Source organism: Aedes albopictus, chromosome 2 (assembly GCF_035046485.1).
Source record: "Aedes albopictus strain Foshan chromosome 2, AalbF5, whole genome shotgun sequence".
NCBI classification, from domain to species: domain Eukaryota; kingdom Metazoa; phylum Arthropoda; class Insecta; order Diptera; family Culicidae; genus Aedes; species Aedes albopictus.
Window position 1 is genome coordinate 52,244,255 of NC_085137.1, and position 25,001 is coordinate 52,269,255.

At 37.2% G+C, this 25,001-nt stretch overlaps 1 protein-coding gene across 2 annotated transcripts in view; it reads right to left on the reverse strand.

The window, feature by feature from the left end:
- The window catches only part of LOC109409155 (potassium voltage-gated channel protein Shaw), a 280,461-nt gene that overhangs the window by 57,631 nt on the left and 197,829 nt on the right, over positions 1–25,001 (reverse strand). For both annotated transcript variants that reach the window (XR_003897846.2, XM_029874625.2), the window contains exon 2: positions 23,318–24,488. Coding sequence is in view for 1 of the 2 variants with exons in the window: in XM_029874625.2 (XP_029730485.1) it covers positions 23,318–23,526 (209 nt within the window). In the remaining variant the exon portion in view is untranslated. The remainder of the gene's footprint in view (positions 1–23,317; positions 24,489–25,001) is intronic.

The following is a 25,001-nucleotide window of genomic DNA, read 5'->3' on the forward strand; positions in this document are numbered from 1 at the left end:
TGTATTATAATTTTGATATATTTTATCAAAAACTTAGAACAGGGCTTGATATATTTTTGATGTATTCGTAACAAACTCTGATACACTTTTGTTAGAACCCTTATAATTTTTAGTTAGAATTTTTGTTATTTTAACAACATCCTGCATCTAAATTATAACTGCCTATGTTAGAAAAAATCTGTGTAACATAATAACATATTATGATATAATTTTGTTATGATCGCCTAGTCGGGGACTGCACTAACTGGGTCCTGGTGGTGGGTCCACCCGGTTTCGGTTGACTGGGTTTTGCACTATTCTACAATGAAATGCCTCCCGGGCTGCTGGGAGACGATTTGAACCCACCGCAATCCTCCGATTGGAGTCGACCCTCATTCAGAGGGACACTTCGCCGACGACGACGACGGTTCCAGCAGTCCAGCAAAGGACGACCGCTCACTTAAATGTTCATTTGAAATTCCAATCATGCCGGATGGTATGGATCGTACGATGGCCTATCATGGAGAACATGGCGCGATGGCGTCGTCGTCGACTTCGTTGGTGACTACTGAGTTTAACTTGTGCGGTGCCAAGTCCCAGAGTCCCATCATGGAATCATGCATGGCTTGGTGGGTGCTGGGTGGATGGAAGTGATGGATGCAAACTAGCGGAATGTGCTTTCAATTGAATTGAAAGTATGTTCTCGCCCTGAGTCTTTCGAACGCATTTGGTGTCCTGGTTCTTTAAAAACTCAATTTGGGCAAAACTATTTAATAATATGTTAAAATTTCAACGTCAAATAGATATAACACTCATGCAAAGCATTAATGTTTCAAAATGTATCTCGTTGCAACACGAAACACGGTTAAGATGTTATGATACATCACTATGCTCTCGAACGAATCATTGACTTTTTACCTTTTAATGATTGTTTGTCCCGCGTTTTTGAAGTGATTAAAACTGTCAATTCTGTAGCAACGCATCAGAAAAAGTATCAATCACTGCGAGTGAGCATATGGGATGATACTTTTTCTTGTGAATATTCGCATTGATGGCAGAGAATTATCACTTTGAAATTTCGAGCCAGATATTCAACATGGCTACCGATGCTGATAATGCCATAAAAAGCCTTAAGAAAAATCGGTTAATTTGTATCAATTTTCAATAACTTCAAAGCTTCCCGTAGCTAAATAATATCAAAATACGGAATTCTATATGTGAACAGAGACTGCAATTCATTGCCCACCCAAACACAATACATTTGAACAGAAAAAAAAACATATCAGCTGGTGGAGCGGATCTGGTGTGATGGTTAGAACACTTGACTATCACGCCGAGGACCTGGGATCGAATCCCACTCCCGACAAACTCGCAAAATGTGAGTTCTTCCTTCGGAAGGGAAGTAAAACGTGGGACCCGAGATAACTAGCCTAGGGCTAAAAATCTCGTTAATACAGATAAAAAAAACATATCAGCTAACTTGCTTCGGAAAAACTGATCATTAGTGTTTGTTGATTGTCAATTAACGTTGTGGCTCCCATTCGATGAAATTTCCCAATATGCACACTCTTGCACACGAAGTTTTTTCATGTTCCCTACAAAGAATAAAGTACACGGCTACGAGTGTTTTGTTATGTAACTAATTGCAACAGATTGCAACCATCGCCCAACACAACATTCCGATATAGACAAACAGATGAAATATTGAAAATATTGCTTTTTCGTTCAGAAGACTAATTCCCACTTGGAAAATCATAACTTGGGTAAATTTTACAAAAATAAGCAACTATTCTGTACAGTGCAGAGTTAAGTAATTTGAGTTGAGGGCATTTTTTTATTATCGTACATATTGGGCTGAAGGGTCTCCGATTTTGATGAAACTTTTTCCACAGGCAGGAGTCATAGATATATGAACAAAAAAAATTAAAAAAATCAGGGTCGCCTATTTTCCCGGAAAACTCAGGTGGATTTTTTTTTGTTTTTCCCTGATACTACTTACTTTGAAAAATCATAACTCATAAACGAAGCAACGTAGAAACAAAGTGTTTTTGTTAGGAAATGAAAACAAATAAGCTCAAAAATTAAAAAAAAATATGAACTGGGCAAAGTTTTCCACAAAATTTTCCACAGTTGAGAAAATTCGTAAAAGAAAAAACGGAAAAACTATTTCCGAACTCGTGGAAAATTTTCAAAAAGAAGGTACTACGTGAGAAGGCTATTTCACAAGCTTTAATTGCTGAAATTTTTGGTTATTTGGAATGCGACCAGGGTTTTGTTGAATAGTCCCTCTGTTATTGGTTGTTTCCGGTCAAAATGGATTTTTAGGCGGGATTACTTTATATCTTCCAACGTTTCGGTACCAAGGGCCGAAACGTTGGAAGATATAAAGTAATTCCGCCTGAAATTTTTGGAATGCACTTTTTTCGTTTTTGAATAATGGACAATTTCGTTGAAAAATGTCCAAATGTGCCATATAAGCCTTTATTTGAAAAATCATAACTCATGAGTTTGCTCCAAAGTTGAATTCCTTCTGGAGACTTCTTCTGCAATCATTCCAGCTATTCAATAAGGGATTTCTCCCTTAATTCCTCCAAAAAATCTTTCAGGGATTGCTTCTTGAATTCCTTTCGGGGTACTTTCAGGTACTCTTTCCAAAATTTGTTCGAAGACCCCAGACAAAGAATATGAAAAGAAATCCTGAAAGAATACTGGGAAGAGTCAATGGAGAAATCACAGATACAATTTCAGAATAAATTCCTTAAACGATTTATAAGGAATTCCTACAGAAATTCCCAAATAAATTTTGGGAGGAATACCTGAAGAAATCTCAGAAGGAATTCCAGCACAAGGAATCACAAAGGAATCTCGGGAAGGATCTTTGAGAGAATCCTTGAATTTACTCGAAAAGAATCAAAAAAACTGAAGGAATCCCAGATCGAATCCTTACAGGAAGCCTTGATGCAGTTTTGGGGAATAATCCATGAAAGAATCCCTATCACAATATTTTACCGAGATCTCAACCGTTAAGTTTTTCACCGGAAAAAATCAGTGACGTTTCCCGAACTTCGTTAAAATTTGACAGATAAACGATAACATTTTACCGAAATTTGGTAACTTTTACAGAATTTCGGTAAAAAACCATTACCGAACGCTCAGCAGTTGAGATTTCGGTAAAAATTACCGAAAGCGACTAGCTGTGAAAGAAGAAATCAAAAAGAATTCTGGAGAAATCTCTGATGGAATCTCAGGAACAGCATGTCTTTGGAAACTCCACATGGGATTATTCCACAAATTCCGAAATTTAGCAAGGATTGCTTAATAAATTCCTTTACATGTTTCTTGAAAAATAGCTCTAGTGATACCTTCAGAAATTTCTTAGAACATTAATCCAAAGATGTTTTCAGTAGTATAACTTCTGAAAATCTTTCAAATATTCCATCATAAATACCCCCAGGGATTCTTTTAGAAAGTCTTTTACGAATTCTTTCAAAAATGCTTCAAGATTTCCCTGCAATTTTTTTTGACTTCTTCAAGAAATTATTTTAAGGTTTCTTTTAAAAATATTGTTTAGAAATTTTCCAAGGGATTTCTTTCATAATTTTCCCAGGGATTCTTTCAGAAATTCTTGCAGTCTCTCTCTCTTCTTGGCGTAACGTCCTCACTGGGACAAAGCCTGCTTCTCAGCTTAGTGTTCTATGAGCACTTCCACAGTTATTAACTGAGAGCTTCCTCTGCCAATGACCATTTTGCATGCGTATATCGTGTGGCAGGCACGAAGATACTCTATGCCCAAGGAAGTCAAGGAAATTTCCTTTACGAAAAGATCCTGGACCGACCGGGAATCGAACCCGTCACCCTCAGCATGGTCATGCTGAATACCCGTGCGTTTACCGCCTCGGCTATATGGGCCCCTGAAAAAATTCTTGCAGTGCTTTCTCCGAAAACTTTTCCAAGAGCTCATTAGAAAAATCTTCGATGGGTTGTTTCCAAAATTGCTACTTGTATTCGTTTAAAAAAACATCCAGGAAGTCATTCAGAAAACCTACCACGGATTACAACAAAAATTTCTCTAGCAATTCTAAAATGAAAGAAAAACCTTCCTGAAATTCTTTGGAATATTTTTCCAGTTTTTCTTTCCAAAACTGTCTAAAGTTTTCTTCAGGACATTTGCCAATCGTTTCTTTTCATGAACTTCCTAAGATTTTTTAAAATTTCTTTTCATTCGTTAATTTTAACTACAACTTATTCTTTACACACTCCCTCAGAAAATTCGCCATTGTTTTTTTTAGATACCCCTTACGAGATTCTTTTGGAATACCTTCCATGGATTTCTTCATGCATTCAATAAAAACTCTATAAAACACTTTTTTTAGTTTGTCCTAGAGTTCCTTAAGAAATTTCTCTAGAGGTTCTCCCAATTATTCCACCAACGAAAAATTCTTATAAAAATATTACGTGAATTCCATCTTAATCTGGGAATTCTACCAGTGATTCTTTCAGATCATTGTCCAGTATTTTAATTTCATTCGTTCTTTCATAAAAAAGTTCAAGCATGCTTTCAGAAAATTCCACGAACTATTCCTTCACAAATCGTGCCAGGGGTTGTTTCAAAAATTCCTCTAGGGTATCCTTCAGACATTTCTTTAAGAACTTTTTCAAAGACATCTTTAAAGATTTCTTTCGATATTGATCCCAGGATTCTTTTGGAAATTTCTCTGGCGTTTTCTTATGAAATCTTCCCAAAAAGCTCTCCCAAGAACTCAAAACCATCCAGGGATTCCTTCTATATCATATCTATTGTAAATTTCTGAGAGAATGTTTCCAGAAAACTTAGAGGTTCTTCCGGAAATACCTGTTAAAATTCATTTTGAGATTTCTTAAGAGATTTCTCAGGGTAGCCTTCTATGTATTTTTTTCAGAAGGTCATTCAAGATTTTCTCCAAGGATACCTCTAGGACCACGGATTGTTCCAGGAATTTATTCATGACAAGTGGCTTGTCAACGTTCTTTTTCTTTTCTTGTTTTTGGCTCTTCGTCACCACTGGGACTTGGTCTGACCCGCTTCAACTTAGTGTTATTAATTGAAGGGCTGTCTCTGCCTGCCATTGCATGAATTTGTATATTGTGCGGCAAGGACAATGATGCACTATGCCCAGGGAAGTCGAGAAAAGTTTCCGACCAGAACCAGGAATCGAACCCGCCGTCTTCGGATTGGCGATCCAAAGCCTTAACCACTAGGCTAACTGTAGACCTCTTGTCCACGTGTTTCTTTAGATATCCCAACAGGAATTCCTTCAGAAAATCGTCCGGCCTTTCTTTTCAGGATTTCTCCTCGATTTTTTGCGATAATCACAAGAAGTTCTTCTAGGAATTCCATTAGTGTTATTATGAGCTACTTTACTTTCAAAAATAATTTCGAAAATTTCTCGCGGGTTTCCTTCAGGAGTTTTCATTGAATTCCTTCAAATATTTTTCAAAGGAATTTCAAGAACTCCTGCAGTGATTTCTACTGAAACTCTACTAGAGATTCCTTCAGAAATTCTTTCCGGAATTAATTTAGTATTTTATTTAGGAATTTACATTCTTTTTGAAATTCTTCTAGGGAAATATTCTGGAATTGCAGCAGGGATTTATTTTCAGAAAATCTTCCATTTTTTTTTCTTCCCCTGTTGGGAAAATTAAGCCATTGCGTCCAATAGGCTGCACTATTGTGGCATAAATTTTCTTCTATACGTATAGTAATCCATAGAGATAACTATTAAAAAATCAGGAATTTCTTCAGAAATTCCCTCAGGAATTCCTTTAGAAAGTTTTGTGTATTGTAGTACAAAATTTAAACATAAAAAATGTATATAGTATGAAAAAAGACAAAAGAATTTTCTATTTATCGGAAAACTATTGCCCTACACTTCAGCAATCCACAAAAAGTCAACATCCGCATTCGTGACCATGTGGTTTGGGGCGTCAGTCGTTTTTCAATTTTGATAGCCTCGCAGTGCAGGTTCGATTCCTACTCCAGTCAATGAAAACTTTTCATCAAACGAAAAATTCTCCACTGGACCACTGAATGTTTCATGTGTTGTCCGTTGTCTCATGTTAGTGATCGTTCAGTCTACTAAACCTCTGGTTTAAGCTGATGTAGTATCCTTTTCTCGTACAACAAAGTGTACTGAAAGGCTATATGTTCACTTAAAAAACGAGTTTGCGATAGAAGGCTCGGAGGGTTGAGTCACAAACACCAAACAACGAAAGTTCGACGAATTGAGATGATTTCTGTATGTGTGTATGTATGTATGTCTGTGCGCAAAAAAAGTTAACTCACTTTCAAGGCACTTCCTATTGCCCGATTTTATGGATTAAAGCTCGAATCGAATCGGAATTTTACCGCGTTGTTTGCTATAAGAAATTGTCACGATCGGTCAAGGCGTTCCGGAGTTATGGAAATTCCAGTGATCCGGACCAGCACCGGTAGAACTGGCCGTATATAAAACTGAACCAAGTCGCTTCATGTGACACATCAAATTGCGGCGATTTTTGTGACGAATTTAATGCGGAAATCAACACTGGAGACCAGAAACTCTATGATGACAGCACAAAATTCAAGATGGCGGCTTCAAATTAAATATGACGACTATTTAGTGGTGCTTAAGGCTCTAAAACCATGCAATATTGATATATTTGGTATGGGGAAGATACCCGGAGTCCAAAAAAATGGCAAAGAGAATATTCAAGATGGTGGCCTAAAATCACGGGGGTGAATCTTCGTCAAGAAAAGCACTGCTCGTTTGATAGCTCAACACTAGCGAACCTGGTGGTGGAAGTCAAGCTTTTTCCTACAGCGAGCATAGGGAGACGACGTAGCACGATTTGATGATTTTTTTTTATTTTCCCATGGAAATTCATTCCAATCTAGTTCTCCAAGTGACAATTTCACTACTTCCACCTCGAAACTTCAAATTTGTTCGAAGATACACATCTGTTCTGTGCTAAGGGGCTGTCCATAAACCACGTGGTCATTTAGGGGGGTTCGGCCAATGACCATTTTGTATGGACAAATAAAAATTTTTGTATGGAATAATGACCACGCGGGGTGGGGGGGGGGGGTTTGAAAAGTCCCAAAAAAATGACCACGTGGTTTATGGACAGCCCCTAAAATCCAAGATGGTGGCTCCAAATTCAAGATGGCAGCAGTTCAATGGAGTTTTAGGCTCTAACACTATGCAATATATGGTTATATTTGGTATGAGGAAGATGTCAGGAATTCAGAAATAACGACCAGAATATCCAAGATGGCATCTCAAAATTCGATACGGCGGCTGTTTAATGGAGGTTTAGGCTCTAAAACCAGTGTGTAAAAAATTCAAAGGTTGAAAGTGAAGATTGACATTCTCATTTTTTCATTCGTGTTTGGCCACATTCATTGTCAGCTGAATGCCTCTCTTTTTTCATTCAATTCTCTGTCACGAATATTTTTTCGCACGTCATAAAATGTCCAATTTCTGCTAACAGACGCACAATCCGACTTAATGAACAAATAGAGCAGATAATTTATATTCTAATTAACTACTTTACGCAAGTTTTGAGGTTATTGGGAGAATAATCGGGAGTTACGGCCTAGTTATATTTCTCAGTGAAAATTGTCAGTGACAGAAAAATGAATGAATAAGTGAGAAATTTCATTCACCAAAATGAATTTTATTTTGATCCCTCAGTTGAGAATTTTCAAAATTCGCGTTGAATTTCACTCACTGAAAATGAAAATTTTAAACTCTGTCTAAAACCATGATATATGGATATATTATTTGATATGTAGAAGATATCCGGTCCGAAGTCCAAAAATGTCGACCAGAATATCCAAGATGGCGGTCATAAATCCAAGATGGTGGTCTAAAATCCAAGATAACGGCTCCAAATTCAAGATGGCGGTTGTTTAATAGAGTTTAAGGCCCTAAAATAATGCAATATGGATATATCTGGTATGTGGCAAAAAATTGGAGTTCAAAATGGCGACCAGAATATAAAAGGTGGCGCACTTAAATACAAAATGGCGGCTGAAAAGTTAAGATAGCAGCTTTTTCTTATGAGTTTGAGGCTCAAACATCAAAAGCCCGATATACAATATAATATTTGGTGCCATGAAATGGGTTTTTGCTAGAGGTATTAAAGTGCGATATCAACATGTCTCTTGAGTTTTGTTGAAATGGGTTTTCGAAGGCACGAGAAAGGCACCATCACCACTAGGTGAAACATTAAGGGTTTTTTTAATGCTAGCACGACACTTGTATTTTCGCGAATAATTTGCATTTATTTTTCGAGTATCGTTAATTTATGATACATTCTACCGTGACGTTACAACGTTTCGACTACTTTTTGGCCAGATTTTTTACTATAACTCATAAATACGAGCCGTAAACCTCAAATATTTTTGCATATTCGGATTCTATGTCAAATTTCCAGTAAATATGAACTGTTGAACATTTAGTTTTCATTGGAAAAGCTTACTTATAATAAAACATTTACTGGAAATTTTACAAGGAATCCGAACATGCAAAAATTATTAAGGTTTGCGGTACGCACTTACGAATTATAGTTCATAATCTGTCCAAAAAGGCGTCAAAACGTTGTAACGTCTCGGTAGAGTGTGTCTTATTTTGCTGACTGCACCCCAAATTGGACTGTCACAATAGTGTGCACACACCTTCAAAGTGTGATTGCAGCGCAAGGACACGTCGGATCGAGTTTAGGTCTTCGGTGCACTTATTCCTTATAAATGGAGGAATAAGGGGCTGTCCATAAATCACGTGGTCATTTTTTTGGGACTTTTCAACCCCCCCCCCCCCCCCCCCCCCGCGTGGTCATTATTCCATACAAAAATTTTTATTTGTCCATACAAAATGGTCATTGGCCGAACCACCCCCCCCCCCCCCTAAATGACCACGTGGTTTATGGAAAGCCCCTAAGTGTACCGAAGACGTCGAGACGATCCGAGGCAAATGTGCACTTTTATCACACTTTTTAGGCGTACCAAAAAAAGTGTGATAGTCCAATTTGGGATGTAGTCTGCAATACATCTGTTTGGCTGTGGTTCCAGCCCCTATTTTAATGCAAACCGCCAACTGGCAAAAAAAACACAAATAGGCAAAAGCTGAGCCCTATCTGTACAGCTCCCACCACCGCAGCTGTTCGCATTTAGAGACCCGAATTGACGAAGCGCTTCAGGAAACGGCGAAAAATATAATCGTAAAAATGAAAATTGGAAATGAGCCACTTGTTTATCGGAGGGAAAAAAGACGAGCTATTTTTTTTTCACTCCACCATCCACACCGGGTGAAGGGGAGGAATAAAAATCTGATTTGGAGCTAGTATTTTTTTCGTCTCTATGAGTTTCGATTATTGCTGGAGCTTTTTTTGAAGTTGCTGTTCATCTGTTTGCATTTTCGGTTTTATGATGATTTCTGATAGACTGGGGTCGGGGTGAATTGGTTATTCAGAACGAGTTGTCATTATTTGCTTCTGGTTTTATGATTCCGTGAACTGCAGCTAGTCGTGTATGCTTCGATACAGATCCAATTTCATTCGGATGAATTTGATGTTGATTCCTTAATTTGCATATTTATCGATAGACAGTTGCTCATTGGTAGCAGAAATTTTAAATTTCTGATTCAATGAGTGATTGACAATATTCTACTGTATTATTTGTTCAAGTTTACAAATTGATCTAGTTAAATCAGACTACTGCGTAGTGATATTTCCAGATCGCGATTTCAAATAGGTATTATCTTTTTTTCGGGAAATGTCAAATAAAATTAAGGTTTTATTATTATGCTAGTTTGCTTTTTTTTTGCTTCTTTAAGATGACATACATGGAACGTTAATTTTTTTTCTACTTGGGAAGTTAGTATACTACACCAGCAATTCAACCAAAACCTGTAAAATTGCCAAGCTCGTTGGAACAAAAAATCATCCGACCATCTAAAATCTGCAAGCCTTGCTGCTGTACCACAAGGATTGCATCGTAATACCCAAAATGGAATGAGAAAGTGGAAGACAAAACACAAAGTCTCGACTACTCACCAGTACGGTGCAACCCTGCATGTAGTCATCTTGCACCAGCTCTACGTAGGCAAACATTCCTGGACTGTGCGGTCATCATGGAATGTATCCTCCCGGTATCCATCCATAGACATGAGAACATAGTCTGCATGCCTACCCAAGAGAAGGAGATGCCTCTTCATCCTCCATGCATGCGTCGTCGTCATCCATTAGTGCATCTGGCACGTTGTTTTTCCTAGCCTTTGGAGCGTAATTTTGGGCGATTTGTTCACAGCCCAGATGGTTGCATGCAATTACGGACGCAAATACTGCAACAACCAATTTTGCAACCATCAAGGAATTTCAAGATTGATCGCAGCGGCAACAGAATCGCAATCAGGGGAAATACAGGGCACCTATGCAGTGCAGTATAAAAGCTGTGCAACCGGGAATATCCAGTTTCTCCTGTAAGAGCGACTGTAATTAGAAACATCTCCAATTAAAAAATCTCTCGCTTTGTATCATACGGGCGTAAAATGCAATGATCGATTTCTCTTTATCGATATTTTCTCTTAAATCTTAAATTTTCAACTCTTAAATCCATTTGAAAATCCTGGATAAATCTGTAAAAAAGCCAGGGCTCGTGGTGTAGTTGGTCACACGTTCGGTTCATATGCGGATGGTTATGGGTTCGTGTCGAAGCCCCGGCACCAGTATTTTTTCGTCAGTTTCCCTTCCTCCCGAAAGTGGGGATGGGATCCAGGAAGAATCTCTTAGGGACATTTAAATGAAACTTGAGAGAAATACCTGAAAAAATCCGGATGTAATCAATAGAGGAAGTCGGAAGAAAATCAAGAGAATCCTGAAGGAAGATCTGATGCATTCGCGGGAGAAATTCTTGAAAGAATTCCCAGGTGAACTTCCTATACGAATCCCAGGAGGTGTCAACGAAAAAAAAATCCAGAAAGAATTCATGAAGCAATTCCTAACAGAATCCTGGAGAAACTCCTAAAGAAAGCCAGGGAAGGAATCTCTAAAAAAATCCCGGAAGGTGTTCTGGAGGAAATTACAAAGGAACCCCTGGAAAAAATGCCGGAAGGAATACATAAAAATCTTGGAAGAATCATTTTCCGGAACGAATTTCTGAAAGAATCCTGAGAGGAATCCTAGAAGGAAATTCTGTAGAACACTAAAACCTCTTTTTATGCATGTTATTTTTATGCACTTTTAATGTATGCATCTTTTTTATGCCCTGCATAAAAAGAGGGAAAGCGGCTTAGAACCAATATTGTGCATAAGAATATTTAATAATGACGGGAACTATTGCTACGGCGGCCAAGAGATGTTTACAGAGGAGAGCAAAGGAAGGTTACAGGTTCGTTGTTGGGTGTTTCCGAAGGTCTCATGTGCGTTACATGGAGTTCGAGTGTGTCATAAGGAGGTTTAGGGGTCATTTCAGTAAGTCTCAGAGCATTTTACGCTGATTTCAGAGGCATTACGGAGACATTCTTAGGAGTTTTGGTTTAGGAGGATTTTTTGAGGTGTTTCAGGATGTTTCAGACCATTTTCGGCGTGATTCAGAGACGTTACGGAAGCGTTACGGAGGAGTTTGTGGGGGGGTTTGGACCACCCTCATGCGTTACATGGGGTTCGAGGGTGTCTAAAGGGGATTTTTGAGGCATTTCAGGACCTTTCAGGATCTTTTCAGTGAGATTCAGAGGCGTTAGCGAAGCGTTACGGAAGAGTTATTGGGGGGGTTCGGAGCATCTCAGCTGCGTTACATGGGGTCCGAAGGGGGTCTAATGAGGATTTTGGAGGCATTTCTAGACGTTTCAGAACATTTTCGGGGGATTCAGAGGCGTTACGGAAGCATTACGGAAGAGTTCTCATGAGTTTCGAAGCCTCTTAGGTGCGTTACATGGGGTCTCCGCGGGGTTTAAGGGGGATTTTTGAGGCATTTCGGGAAGTTTCAGAGTAGACCCTGAAATACCTTAAAACGCCCCTCAAACCACTTGCAATGCTCTTTAAATGCTCCTGAGATCCCTGGAACGCCCCTGAAACCCACTTAATACTATTGAAATACCCCAGAATTCCCCGTAATCCCATGAAAACACCAAAAAATCTTGACAGAACACCCTTAAAAGGCTCCTTAAATCCCCTTAAACAACCCTGAAGCCCCTTGGAACCCCCTTTTTGGGCTCTCTGGGAACTCTCTGGAAACCCCCTTAGCCCCACCTCAATTGCCCAGGAGCAAGACCTGTTCTCGCGAACTAGATTCTCAAATTAAAGCCCAAACTTAATTTATGCATATACGTCCCCCTTTTTATGCCTTTTTTAATTTATGCACATTTTTAATTTATGCAGTCCCATACATGTGCATAAAAAGAGACTCCAGTGTACTTCTTAAAAGTGAACAAGGATAAATTCCTTAAGAAATCCCTGGAGAACTCCTTTATAGAATCCCGTGAAAAATCAAAAGATATCCAGCAAGAATCTCATAATGAAACTTGAAAGGAATACCTGAAAGAATGCAAGAAGGAGTACCTGTTTAAATCATTAAGGACAAACGTCTTGAAATCCCGCTTCAACAGTGCATCAGAACTTCAAACGCACAAATCTCAAGAAGCAAACTTCTAACAACAGTGCGTTTTATTATTGTGTTCTTGCTCACTTGTAATAAGCTTAAAATAAGAAGCTCAGGTGCGCTGGTTTTGTTAACGAAGAGATTTCCTAGGGCTGAAAATCTCTATAATAAAGAAATAATAATAATAATAACGAAGAGATTTGTGCCCTCGAAATCGTGAGTAGGTGCCAAAGTCGGCCATTGTGGCGGCCATTTTGGGATTCTAACAAGTCTGTCCTTAAAGAAATCCTGGGCGAAATTAACTAGGGAATCCCGAGAAGAATCTTTGAAAGAATTTACAGATTATTCCTGGAAAAAAAAATTCCAACGAAAAGCCAAGGAAAGTCCTAAAAGATGAGTTCCTGATGGAATCTTGGGACCAATCCGTGAAAAGACTCAGAGGGAATCGCAAGAGAAATCAATGAAATATACTCGCGGGAGATCAATGATGAAATTTCAGGAAAAGCCCAGAAGGAATCCGGTGAGGGAAACATAAAATAATCCCGGAGACATTGCTTACGAAATTTTAGAAAAAAAAAAATCTGGAGGAGTCTGTGACAGAATTTTAGAAATATAGAAATGATGATGATGATGATGATTGTGTACACACCATCAGCGCAAGGATTACCTATGGCTGCAGAGTCATACCGGAAGGGAATGATCTACCTGATGGTTTGTTGTAGCAGGGTAAGCTAAATTTACTGGAGACCTTCGGAAGACAACACGATGGTTGTTATCTCGTGACAAAGTCTGGCCACCCCACGAACATTTGTCCAGAAACCAGTTCATTCTGTTTCCTTAGGCTACCCCTCCCAATATCCCAAGTATCATGTAATTTAAATATATTTAATCATATAGTTGAGCAATTACTTGATTTTACGTGAAACAATAATTATTATGATTATGATACATAGAATTTCAATTGACCTACATTATAATTACAACTTTATTTACCTGAACGGCGCTGAAACAAATGGTTATTTTATTAAAGTTGAAGTTATAATCAAGCAAATAACAATGAAACAAATGGTATATTACTAGTGAAAAAACAAAATACAAAAATAAAACAAAACACAGAAAAGTAAACCAAATTTTGATCTTATAATTTTCCTGCATTTAAATCAACCAAGCTGGAAAATTACGAAATCAGAATTGGTGATGGTAGATCTTACGCCGTAACGCACCATTATAAGGTGATCTACCCACGTTACGGGTGGGAATTTTAGAAATATAGAAATATAGAAATATTGAAATATAATTCTAGAAATCCATGGAGAGAACCTAGAAAGGATACTAAAAGAAATTTCACCGCTGAGGAAATCCTGGAGGGTGAAATCCCGAGAGAAATTGTTGAGAGAATCCTGGACGGAAATCTAGCAAACATTTTTATAAAAACTCCGTGAGAAATCAATGCGAAATCCCTGAAGAAATCTGTATGAATCCTTGAAACAAACAAATAAAAATCCCTTTGGGAATTCCGGAAGGTACCCCAGAAAAAATGCCTGGAGGAATTCCGTAGAAGAATACTTGAAGTGATTCCAGGAGGAGTACCCCGAGCAGGAGGGAATACCAACAGCATAATAAAATGTGATATTTTGGAAAAATAACTGAGTAACGCAACCCAAGCAACACCGAAAACATGCACGGGAAAAAATCCGCTGCTTGGAACCTGCTAAATGATTCATGATTTCGCGTAAAATGTGTGTTTTCATGTTATAAATATACACCACAAAAAAAGGTCATAATTTCATGACTCATGTTGCCGTAACGTCACCTTAGCGTTACGTTTTTAATATTTATTGACAAAAATTTGTAAGTTAAGTCATGATATCATGCCCATGAATACCAGAACTATTAACTAGATTCATAAAACCAGAAGCGTTATTCATAGAACTAGTAGTTGTCATTTATGGTTCCAGTTTTATTAGCGAAATTTGGTAAGTCGGTTCATATTATCATGAAGTACGTACTCAAACTATGAACTAAATTTATGAAAGCTTGAGCATTACTCATGGTGCAAGTATTTGTCATTTATGGTACTGGATCGATTTGCGAAAAATGGTAGTACTGGTCATGTTATCATAAAGCATGTTCTAAATTTATTACCTAATGTTATAAAAACATAAGCAGTATGCATGATTCTAGTATTTGTAATTTATACTATCGGATTAATTGGTGCAAAGTGGCATTTAAGGTCATGTTATCGTGAAGCATGCACTCTGAAATCATGAACAAGGTTCCTGAATATTGAAGTAATTTTTATGATTCTGGTATTTGTCAATATTTATTCATCATTGTGCCTTCAACCTACTCAATAGCCCGCAGTAAATCGCGGGTGCTTTTGGGTAGATCTACCGCTGGGATTTTGAACAGATGAGCCTGCAAGAACATCCAGAGGGGCTTGTAGTCTGGTGCATACTGGAGATTCAAAACATATATCACTTGCATGCAAATGCAAATGGCATGGAGGATGTGGTCTGCCTTGTACTCCGCTCCCCCGAAAATAACGAGCACCGCTCCTTCTCCCCGTAATAAAATCATTACGTGAGCTTGATTGTTCTGCTGCTGATGAAGCTGGCTGAAGTTTTGTGCCGGGAGTTTTTTCACTGACAACTTCTGGAATGTAGTTCAATAATTATATAGTTTACTACTATTTAAGTAAGAACAATTCACTACACTTTTTCGAAAACCAAAAAAAATCTCACCGGAAAACACTACCGCTCACAAAAGGCGCCTTGATAGAAGTGACAAAAATGGCGTAGGTGATTCTGCGCGAGGGTTTGCGTAACGCTTACAGTTGTGATTCATGATTTTATGACTCTGCGTTATGTTTATACGACTCAGCGTCTGGTTGTGATGACTCAGCGTCATAGTTTTATGACTCAGAGCCATGCTACCATGACTATGCTTTATGGTATTCAATTTATGAAAACGAGCTTATTTTTTTCATAACGCTTTTGACGGCCATGGCTTTTGTTGATGGAATCAGTTATTATTATTCATGATAATCTTTGTTAACGTCATGATATCATGACTTGTAGTTACAATATCATGAAGCGACAAGTTTTATGATTTCATAACATTTTAGTCATGGATCCGGCAACGATTTTTTTTCCCGTGTAATCAGAAGTCCTTAACTAATCATTTTGTCCTATAACAGTTGTTTCAAAGTTTTTCAAAACAAATGTTGTCTTGTATAAGTCATACATATTCATGATTCCAAAAACTAGTCTTCAATGATCTCTTATTAAAAAGTCGTATTTGAGTAAATATTTTGTCTTTTCAAACAAATCTGACATGTTGATATCAATTTTGTTGGATAGGTTCTAATAACGTTTATTTTGCCGCAATATGACAAGTCTGATTAAGTTTTATATTTGTCTTAATATGTTCATCAAACACATTCTCGGTAGGGACTTTCGGTTCTTCAGATTAGTGCTCATGAAAATTCGAGCTGTGGCTTCGTCATATCTTAACGTTTTGCTAATAAACGCAAATACATTACAACACTCCAATTTATTGGGTTTTACATTAAAACATATTTCCTGTATTGCACGCGAACTTTCAATAGCGAACTTTCAATAGATTCTTCTCTATACTACTGCCGTCCAACTTACCCGATTATTGTATTAAATATATAAACTATCACAATATTTTGCAGCTCACATTTATATTTTACGACATAAAATGGCTCGAGTCTTCCTAAAATAGTTTCTTTAAATACCACTTCAGACCACTTACGTCAACTCGTAGCACTATCAGGAGGATTTGTTTTGCTATTTATAATAATGGTATAAGTTTGCTACTATTTAATGGGGTCAATAGTGACGTAGATCGCAAAAAGCCCCTCCACAGATCAACAGACTCAATATGTTTGATAAGTCGTATTAGAGTAATATTTTCAGTCTTACTTCCAATACTTGTTTTGGTTAAGTTCTGTCGAAGCATAATATGTTTCATTTGTTCTTATGAAGTCATATTCAGGGTTTCTGCAGTATGTATGCAAACATGTGTAACATGATGACTTGTTCACTATGTTTCATAAGTCATATATGAGTAACATTTTCAGTCTGTCTTTCAATACTTGTTTTCGATGAAGTTTTTGTTAAACATAATATGTTTTGTTTGTTTACATTAAGTCATATTCATGTTTTTTTCAATAAGTAAACAAACATATGTAACATATACTAAAGTCATTATTTTTAACTAGGCTATGTTACACTACCGATCATAAAAATGTCGATATGATGTTCAATATGTAATAAATTAAGAATAAAAACTATACTTTTACCGTGCCAATGCTCTACAATTTTGATTGTATTAATTATTAAAATTTCAATTGGCTCGACGGCATACATCAATTTTATCATCCTGGAAAAACTAGTAGTGTATCATTTTTCTAGATGGAAATTCTTATCGACTTTCACCGCATTTTTTTATGAAAAAATTACCCATTTTACGAACCGACAACAATGTTGATAATGATATTGATTTTCACGAGGTAATGACACTACCTCCTGTCAAATTTTCGTTTATAAAATCAGCCCAAAAATGAGAAATATATTTTCTTCTTCTTCTGACGTTGTCAACACTGGACCAAAGCCTGCTTCTCAGCTTAGTGTTAGTCTACGAGCACTTCCACAGTTATTTATTTAGAGCTTCCTCTGCCAATATCAATTTCGCATGTGTATGTCACTTTAAAATTTCTTCATTCATATCCATATAAATTGTGATGGCTATATGTATGACATTGTAAAAAGAATATTCTCAATTTACATTTACAAATTTTCCAGATTGGTAAGCATTCCCGGGCAGAAAAGAATTACAAAACAATTGCAAGTTTTACCATTCAAAAAGAATAACTGAATGGTAAAATTTGTCATTGGTTTGTTTGAAATAAGTGACAAAAGGGCAAAAATAATAACTGACATTGTTCGATAAAATAATAAAAGAATGTCAAATTTTAACATTACAATGGTTAACCAAGAACAAAAAAATTAAGATAGAGAATTGCAAAGTATACCATTATTGAGTTATTGAAAATAAAATCAAAAAAACAATATCAAAATTAGTTATCCCCTTGTCATCCAAAAGAAGGGTATATTAAGTTGTTTATTCCAATAACAAAATGAAAACTTATAAGTTTTTTGGATGGAAAGTAATTGCAAACAAATATCAAAATTTATCATTAGAATAACCAAAATTCAAATTTTGTCATTATGTTGTTCTTGATAAGTGCCAAAACTGCGAGTTCATCAAACTCGCAAAAGGTCAACAATATCTCACCAATTGCAAAATTTGTTATGATAGCAAAATAAGACATGCAGTAGTTATTCTTCCAAATTTGAAAATGACAAGCGAATGGAATATTTTGATATGATATCATATTATGCTATTCACATGTTGTTTTAAGCTCTTCATGAAGAACTCATGAATGACAAAATAAGTTATGACAATAAAATTTGTTATTCTTTTGTTTTTGGTTTGCCATTCACCTCTACCCGGGATTAAGCTAATTTCTTATCATATCTCGAATCATTTAGCATGCCGTGTCCAAGTATGCCATTTATTTTTTCATTAATCCTTTAAATTTCTATAAAATATCCAGTCAAATATCCCATTTTTATCCATGATGTATGATTTTGTGTATGTTTATCATCATTTGAAAACAGCATGTTAACTCACTGTTTCATCTTGCCCCACCCGTTTCAACTTGCCCCGGTGTACCTTACTGTAAAACATACTAAGAAACATTATTAAGTATGCTTTGATTCATATAGAACATGATTAGAACATCACAAATATGTTGCCGAGGCTCCACCTTCTGCGATTTTTCGGTCATATATCTGTCTGAAAAACGGTTTTATTGCTATGAACCAAAACACAGTAACTGGTCATTAGACCTGTTCACTTTTTTTGACCTACCCTTGTCACATCAAATTATCAATCCACATGCAAAAACAAGTCTTCAGTCCAAAAATGAGCCAAATTGATAAAAGTTTAGAGGTGTATCAAATCGATTTTGTGTTTTTTAGAGCATTTTCACGAAAATGTACTCCAATATCCAGAAAATTGCACCGAAAAGGTACCGAAAACACCGTTAAAATATAGTTGGAACAATACTCTACAGCTTTGCCGAAGACACTACGGTGTTTAAATTGCTTATTTCAAAGTTATTCAACAATTTTCGTTAAAAAATCGCGAAAAAATACAATATTTTTACGATTTTTCATGTAAAAGTCATATAAATTTACATTGTTTTAAGTGACTAACTTAATTAGCTATTGCTCCTATGTGTTACGAACATTTCGTCCATACATCATTTTAGTGTAGGAATTCGTTTTCATTGACTAATTATCAAAAGTATGTCACGTTGATACTAAAAATCGCATAGAGTTGCCAGCACAAAATTAAACAAAGTTACCCATGATTAAAACGTCATTACATTTCTTTGTCGCATCTGCATCAGTTTCAATTTGGTGTAGATGGTTGAGCATGAGACTGCCGATTCGAAGATTCAAGGTTCGAACCCTGGAATAGGATTTTTTGCGTCTCGATCCAGCTATAAGTTAATGAGACTACGATCTGCATCTCATTGCAATTTGGCATCATAGCCTTGTTTCGAAACCGTAGAGTGCATAGTAAGAATGAAGTTTCCCTATATCATGTAGTTGTGTTGCTTGTGGCTAGATAGATGCAAGTAATCTCCACAGTTGTATGATAAATGTTGCATCCAGAAGCAGTTCCATCATCGTATTGAATTGTTTTAGCTAAATTAATCGGTATCAAACAGATGTCCAATATTTCGTCCAGCTGATCTCGTTGACACGATTTCTTGTCAACAAGTAAACTAAATATTTAGCTAGTTCTGGAATGGGCTTAATTGGCAGGTTCCGATCACCATTATTTGGGAGATTGCGTGTAAGTCATGGGCCATGGCTCATGGCAGATTCATCATACTAACTGCTACAAAGAAAGAAAAAAAAAAAGTTTATTGTGTATTTGAGCTTGAACCTGGGACCTTCTGATCCGCAGGCTCGAGCCTTATCATCTGCGCCAATTTCTGATACTTGAATCAAAAGACATTAGAATACGATAGCATGACGTCTTAATCATGGGTAACTTTGTTTTAATTCGTGCTGGCAACTCTACGCGATTTTTAGTATCAACGTGACATACTTTTGATAATTAGTCATTGAAAACGAATTCCTACACAAAAACGATGTACGGACGAAATGTTCGTTACACAAAGGAGAAATAGCTAATTAATTTAGTCACGTAAAATAATGTAAAATTACATGACTTTTATATGTAAAATCGTAAAAATATCGTGTTTTTTCGTGATTTTTCAACTAAAATTTCTGAATAGCTTCGAAATAAGCAATTTAAACACCATAGTATCTTCGGCAGAGTTGTAGAGTATTGTACTAGCTATATTCTAACGGTATTTTCGGCACCCTTTCGGAGCAATTTTCTGGATTAATGAGTAAATTTCTGTGAAAACGGTTTAAAAAACACAAAATCGATTTGATACACCTTTAAATCTTTATCAATTTGGCTCAATTTTGGACTGAAGACTTGTTTTTGTATGTGGATTGATAATATGATGTGTCACGGAGAATCGGAGAAAAAAAGTTTCAAAGTGAACAGGTCTACTGGTCATATTGGAGTCGAAATAATTCATATAGAACATGTTGTGTTACTTGGGAAAGAGGTATTTTCATGTTATTAACATAACATACTATGTTATAAACTTGTCTGTCATAAACGGCAAAATAACAAAAATCATAACAAAAAAATGTTTCTGGAAGACCTGTTAAACAACAGGTTTTGTTAGTTTCAGAACAACTTAATAACAGTGCATTTATACAATGTTTCAATAACAAATTTTGAAATTAAAAAGTTATTGATAACAATATGGATGCAAAATGAGTTATAATATAAGAATCATAAAAAAAGGTTTTTTTATCCTCGCAAGGTAGGCATGTCACCCCTAAATTCGAGCCATTTCAGAGGAGAAAAAATTATTTCTGTGGTTCCATTTTGAAAATATAAAGTAATAAACAGCCATGCCCACTATAATTCATTAGCCAGACATTCAAAGAGAATGGCACGCTTCCAGTCTTCCTGGCCCAAACGGCCTTGAGATAATTTCAAAATTCATTTTGTTCATGAGTCATGGCGAATCATGGTTATCCACTTTTTTATTTCTAAAATACAACCAACAGAAATTCAACATTTTTACACTGAAATGGATCGAACTAAAGAGAAATAAAAATTACAAGAAATTCTTAGTTCCGTGTCAAAAGTTCTGCTTAACCGATTCATAGTTCAGTGTTCACTGTTCAGTCTATGGCTCATAGACTCCAAACATGGCTTTTTATATGGAAATCAACAAATGTTAACTTTTTCATTTCTTTTGTTGTAAATCTCGCATGGTGTAGTTGTGATTGCAAAACTTCATTGCTGTGCTATTGATGACCAAATAATGGTACACACTCAATAATACAATTATAACAGAACTTGTTCTACAACAAAACATCTTATTAAAATGTTATTTAACGAAAATATATTTATAGCAGGATCATAACAAAATAAGAATGCCCAACAAAACCTGTTATGGAAAAGTTATACCTCAATAAGTTAATAATAACAAACCAAGATATAAAAACAGGTTTTGTGATTCAGTTGATATTATTTTGATATTCTCCTCTAAGCTGTTTGTTTTTGGAAGGTTTTACGTAGAAACTGATATTTTAAACCCATTCATTTGAGTTTGTCCTATGTTTCAGCCATGGGATGAGGCTTTTTTCAAAGGAAAAGTTCTGGACCATCATTTGAAAAAGGATCCAAGAGGTCTTGTGCCTTTTTTACGAAAGTGTTCCGCAAGGCCTTACTTACAGTAGATATCCCACGCAAAAGAACATCATAATCCGAAAGATCGACCCGAGCAAATTAATAACTACGAAATCACATAACATGTTTTTATACCTTATTTCGTTATTTTTAAATTAGCAAGGCATAGCTTTTAGATAACAAATTTTGTAGGGCATTCTTATTTTGTTATAATCAAGCTATTGAAATGTGTATGTCTCTCTCTCTTCTTGGCGTAACGTCCTCATTGGGACAAAGCCTGCTTCTCAGCTTAGTGTTCTATGAGCACTTCCACAGTTATTAACTGAGAGCTTCCTCTGCCAATGACCATTTTGCATGTGTATATCGTGTGGCAGGCACGAATATACTCTATGCCCAAGGAAGTCAAGGAAATTTCCTTTACGAAAAGATACTGGACCGAGCGGGAATCGAACCCGTCACCCTCAGCATGGTCATGCTGAATACCCGTGCGTTTACCGCCTCGGCTATGTGGGCCCTGTGTATGTTCATTCATTAAATTACATTTTAATGACATGTTTTGTTGATGTACTAGTTTTGTAATTGTTGTTCTATTCATTGACTTATGAACAAAAGCACAACAGTAACAAGTTTTGAAGTCAAAGCAAGATCATTTGAGATTTACGTAGTTTACGTTGCTTTCATAATGAAGGATTATGTCAGCTTCTAGGTTTAGCGTTTTACAAGATTTTTGACAATTCTGACCTGTCCCTTTGTTTTTTTTCTATTTTTGTATTCAGTTGACAAGAAAATTTCTGAACGAATCCTCTGAAGAATTCCTAAAATAATATTTGGAAAAACACTTGGAAGTTTTTGAGGAACCATTCGATAAATCCCTGGAGAAGTCTTCAAAAGAACTCCTGGCGAAATCTTCTTAGAAATTCCAAAAGTAATTCTCCTGAGTAAATATTAGAATTCTCGAAAGAATCTTTTGAAAGTTTTTTTTTGTAGAAAAACTCCTTTGTAAATCCTGAAGTTAAATTTTGAGAGACTTCTTAGGATGAACTTTTGGGATCAATGATCACAGGATTTTCTGAAGAAATCCTTGAAGGGATTCTATGCAGAATTCTGGAGAAATTTCTTTGAAAAATCGTGAAAGATTCCGTGGAAGAACTCTCGGAGATATATCTGGAAGATTTTTTGGAGTTATTTATTGAAAAGTATATGACAAAATTTGTTAACGATATTCTGGAAAAATTATAGGACAAATTCCTGGAAATATCCTCAGAGAAATCCCTGGAAAAACAAAAAAAAATGCAAAAAAATCTGGTGAAAGTCCTGTAGGAATCAAAGGACGTGCTATAACATGTTTCTACAATTTTGGATAAACATGCATACATATGTTTCATATGTATATAAGTATTATTTTATCTTGTGAGTATCTTTATGCTGTGTGGGATTTGAAAGTGTCTTTTGCCATGGAAAATGTAAATTTTGGTCACTTATGTTTTTAATGGTTATGTTCCAAAAGTTGCAAGTCGGATATCTTATAAAGTTAATCTTTATACGTTTTTGAAGATTCTAGTTAGAAGCAGGTGGCCGAACAAAGAACAAATGTACAATATGGTTGAAAATATACCAGCAAAGCTTGGAACAAATGGATTTTGTTTTTGGATTTTTCTGTAAACGGATAAATTAATGAAAGGCAGTGAATACCGTAAAACGGATTCAAAGCAACACATCTGTAATTCTATAGAAGCCTCTTTTGGGAAGAAATATTCCAAGTAGAGCTCCCAATCTACCCAACCAAAATGCATCATTCACATTTCGACCCACCCCCCGCACACTTACCGATAATAGTTGAGCACCTGTGCAAACACCCCCGGATGCCGGTCGAAAAAGTACTCATTGAGCACCGGGTCGTAGTTGCCGAGGGCCTCCGTTAGCCGGGACAGCCGGGTGGCGGGAATTTTCTTCAACGTCGCCTTGTACGTCTCGTGCCGGATGCCGCCCACATTCAGCACCACCCGGTTCTCCGAGTCCATGTTCATAAGATTCATTTTCCGTCCTGTGGTGCCCTGTGCTCTGAGTGTTTGTGATTGGTCTATGTTTCTTCTGTTGGTGCGTTGTGGTCTACGAGTCCTTTACGATCACCGACGTCGAGAGTGCTTTCGTGATTTCGTTTACATGTATCCTACAGTCTTACCGGAATGATGATGGCTATTCTGCGTTTTGAGAGCTGCTCAAGATTTCGACACGTGCTCGCACTCTTTGCTGTTTCTTTTTTGTGGGCCGGCTGTTGGCCTTTTTTATGTGTCCTTGCCGAAGCTGACTTGTGGTCCCCTTGGGAGCGCCTTTCTTGATTAGGTTTTTATGTGCTTTCTCCCCCTCTTCCTGTCTTTCGGAATTCTTATCGCTGTGTCACACAAAGTTAATCACAATATGTCCGTTGATGCACGGTGGTGGCAATTCGTCCGCAAAGTACCCCCCGAGATTGCTTGACCTGAAATCGGGCCCTGGGAGTGAACGTTATATTTCATCAACCGAATCTCTCCACCGGGTGATTAATCATCCTGGGAGGTCAGGTTGGTGTGCCGCCGCTTTTCTTTTTCGTTGCAGCAAAATGGAACTCCCTCACCAGCTGGCCGTGGTTTGATTAATTCGATTTGTTCTCTCTTCTATGGCGGCGCGGGTGGGCATCACCGGAACTCACGCCGCAGCATCCACAGAGAGCCATCTACTACAGCTACTAACTCTACAACTGGCACTACTTCGTCTACAGGGTCACACCTTCCGCTTGCTACCGGCCACCGGTTTACGTCTTCTGGGCACACCGACAATAAAACAGGCTGAGGCAGTGGCAAGAGCATCTTTCCACGTTGGCGACCTGATTAGCATTCTGGACGCGATGGACAATCCGGAGCACCGTGGTGGTGGTGGTGATGGTTGCTACGTTGCTGATGACTCTCGTTCTAGTTGCTCTATTCCACGAACCGGCAGCACGAATCAGGGGAAGCATGATCTGTAATCGGAACGGAGAAAACGTGAAGTGGATTAGAAACATGCACTGGGAAATTGGTTGAACACATTAACGGGAAATTGCGTTCGTTATCGGTTTCATCAATCAGCAGCGGGAGGAATACATTTCAAAGACACGATAAAGCTCGTAATTTGATTGCATCTAATCTAATTACTGCAGATTTATTGAATTGCCTGGGAAGAGATGTTTGTGTATTCTAGGAAGCAATCCAAAAGACAACACTGTCCTATTATGGTTTCTGAATCTTGTTGCTTAATTTGTTTGCGGCTTCGTATCGCAGTGGTTCCTCGGCCACAATGCGATTTTGGCAAAATTATCAGTAACGAATGGTCGACGTCCGTAGCACGAGATATAGGGTGACAAAGGGTATTATCAGCAGGTTTTTCGTGGGCCTGAAATTTGGTCATATAACTCAGTCTGGTTGGGAAGGATTTGAGACCAACTCTGAGATCAACAGGTTTCAAAAATCCCCTCATGACGAAGAGAACAAAACTG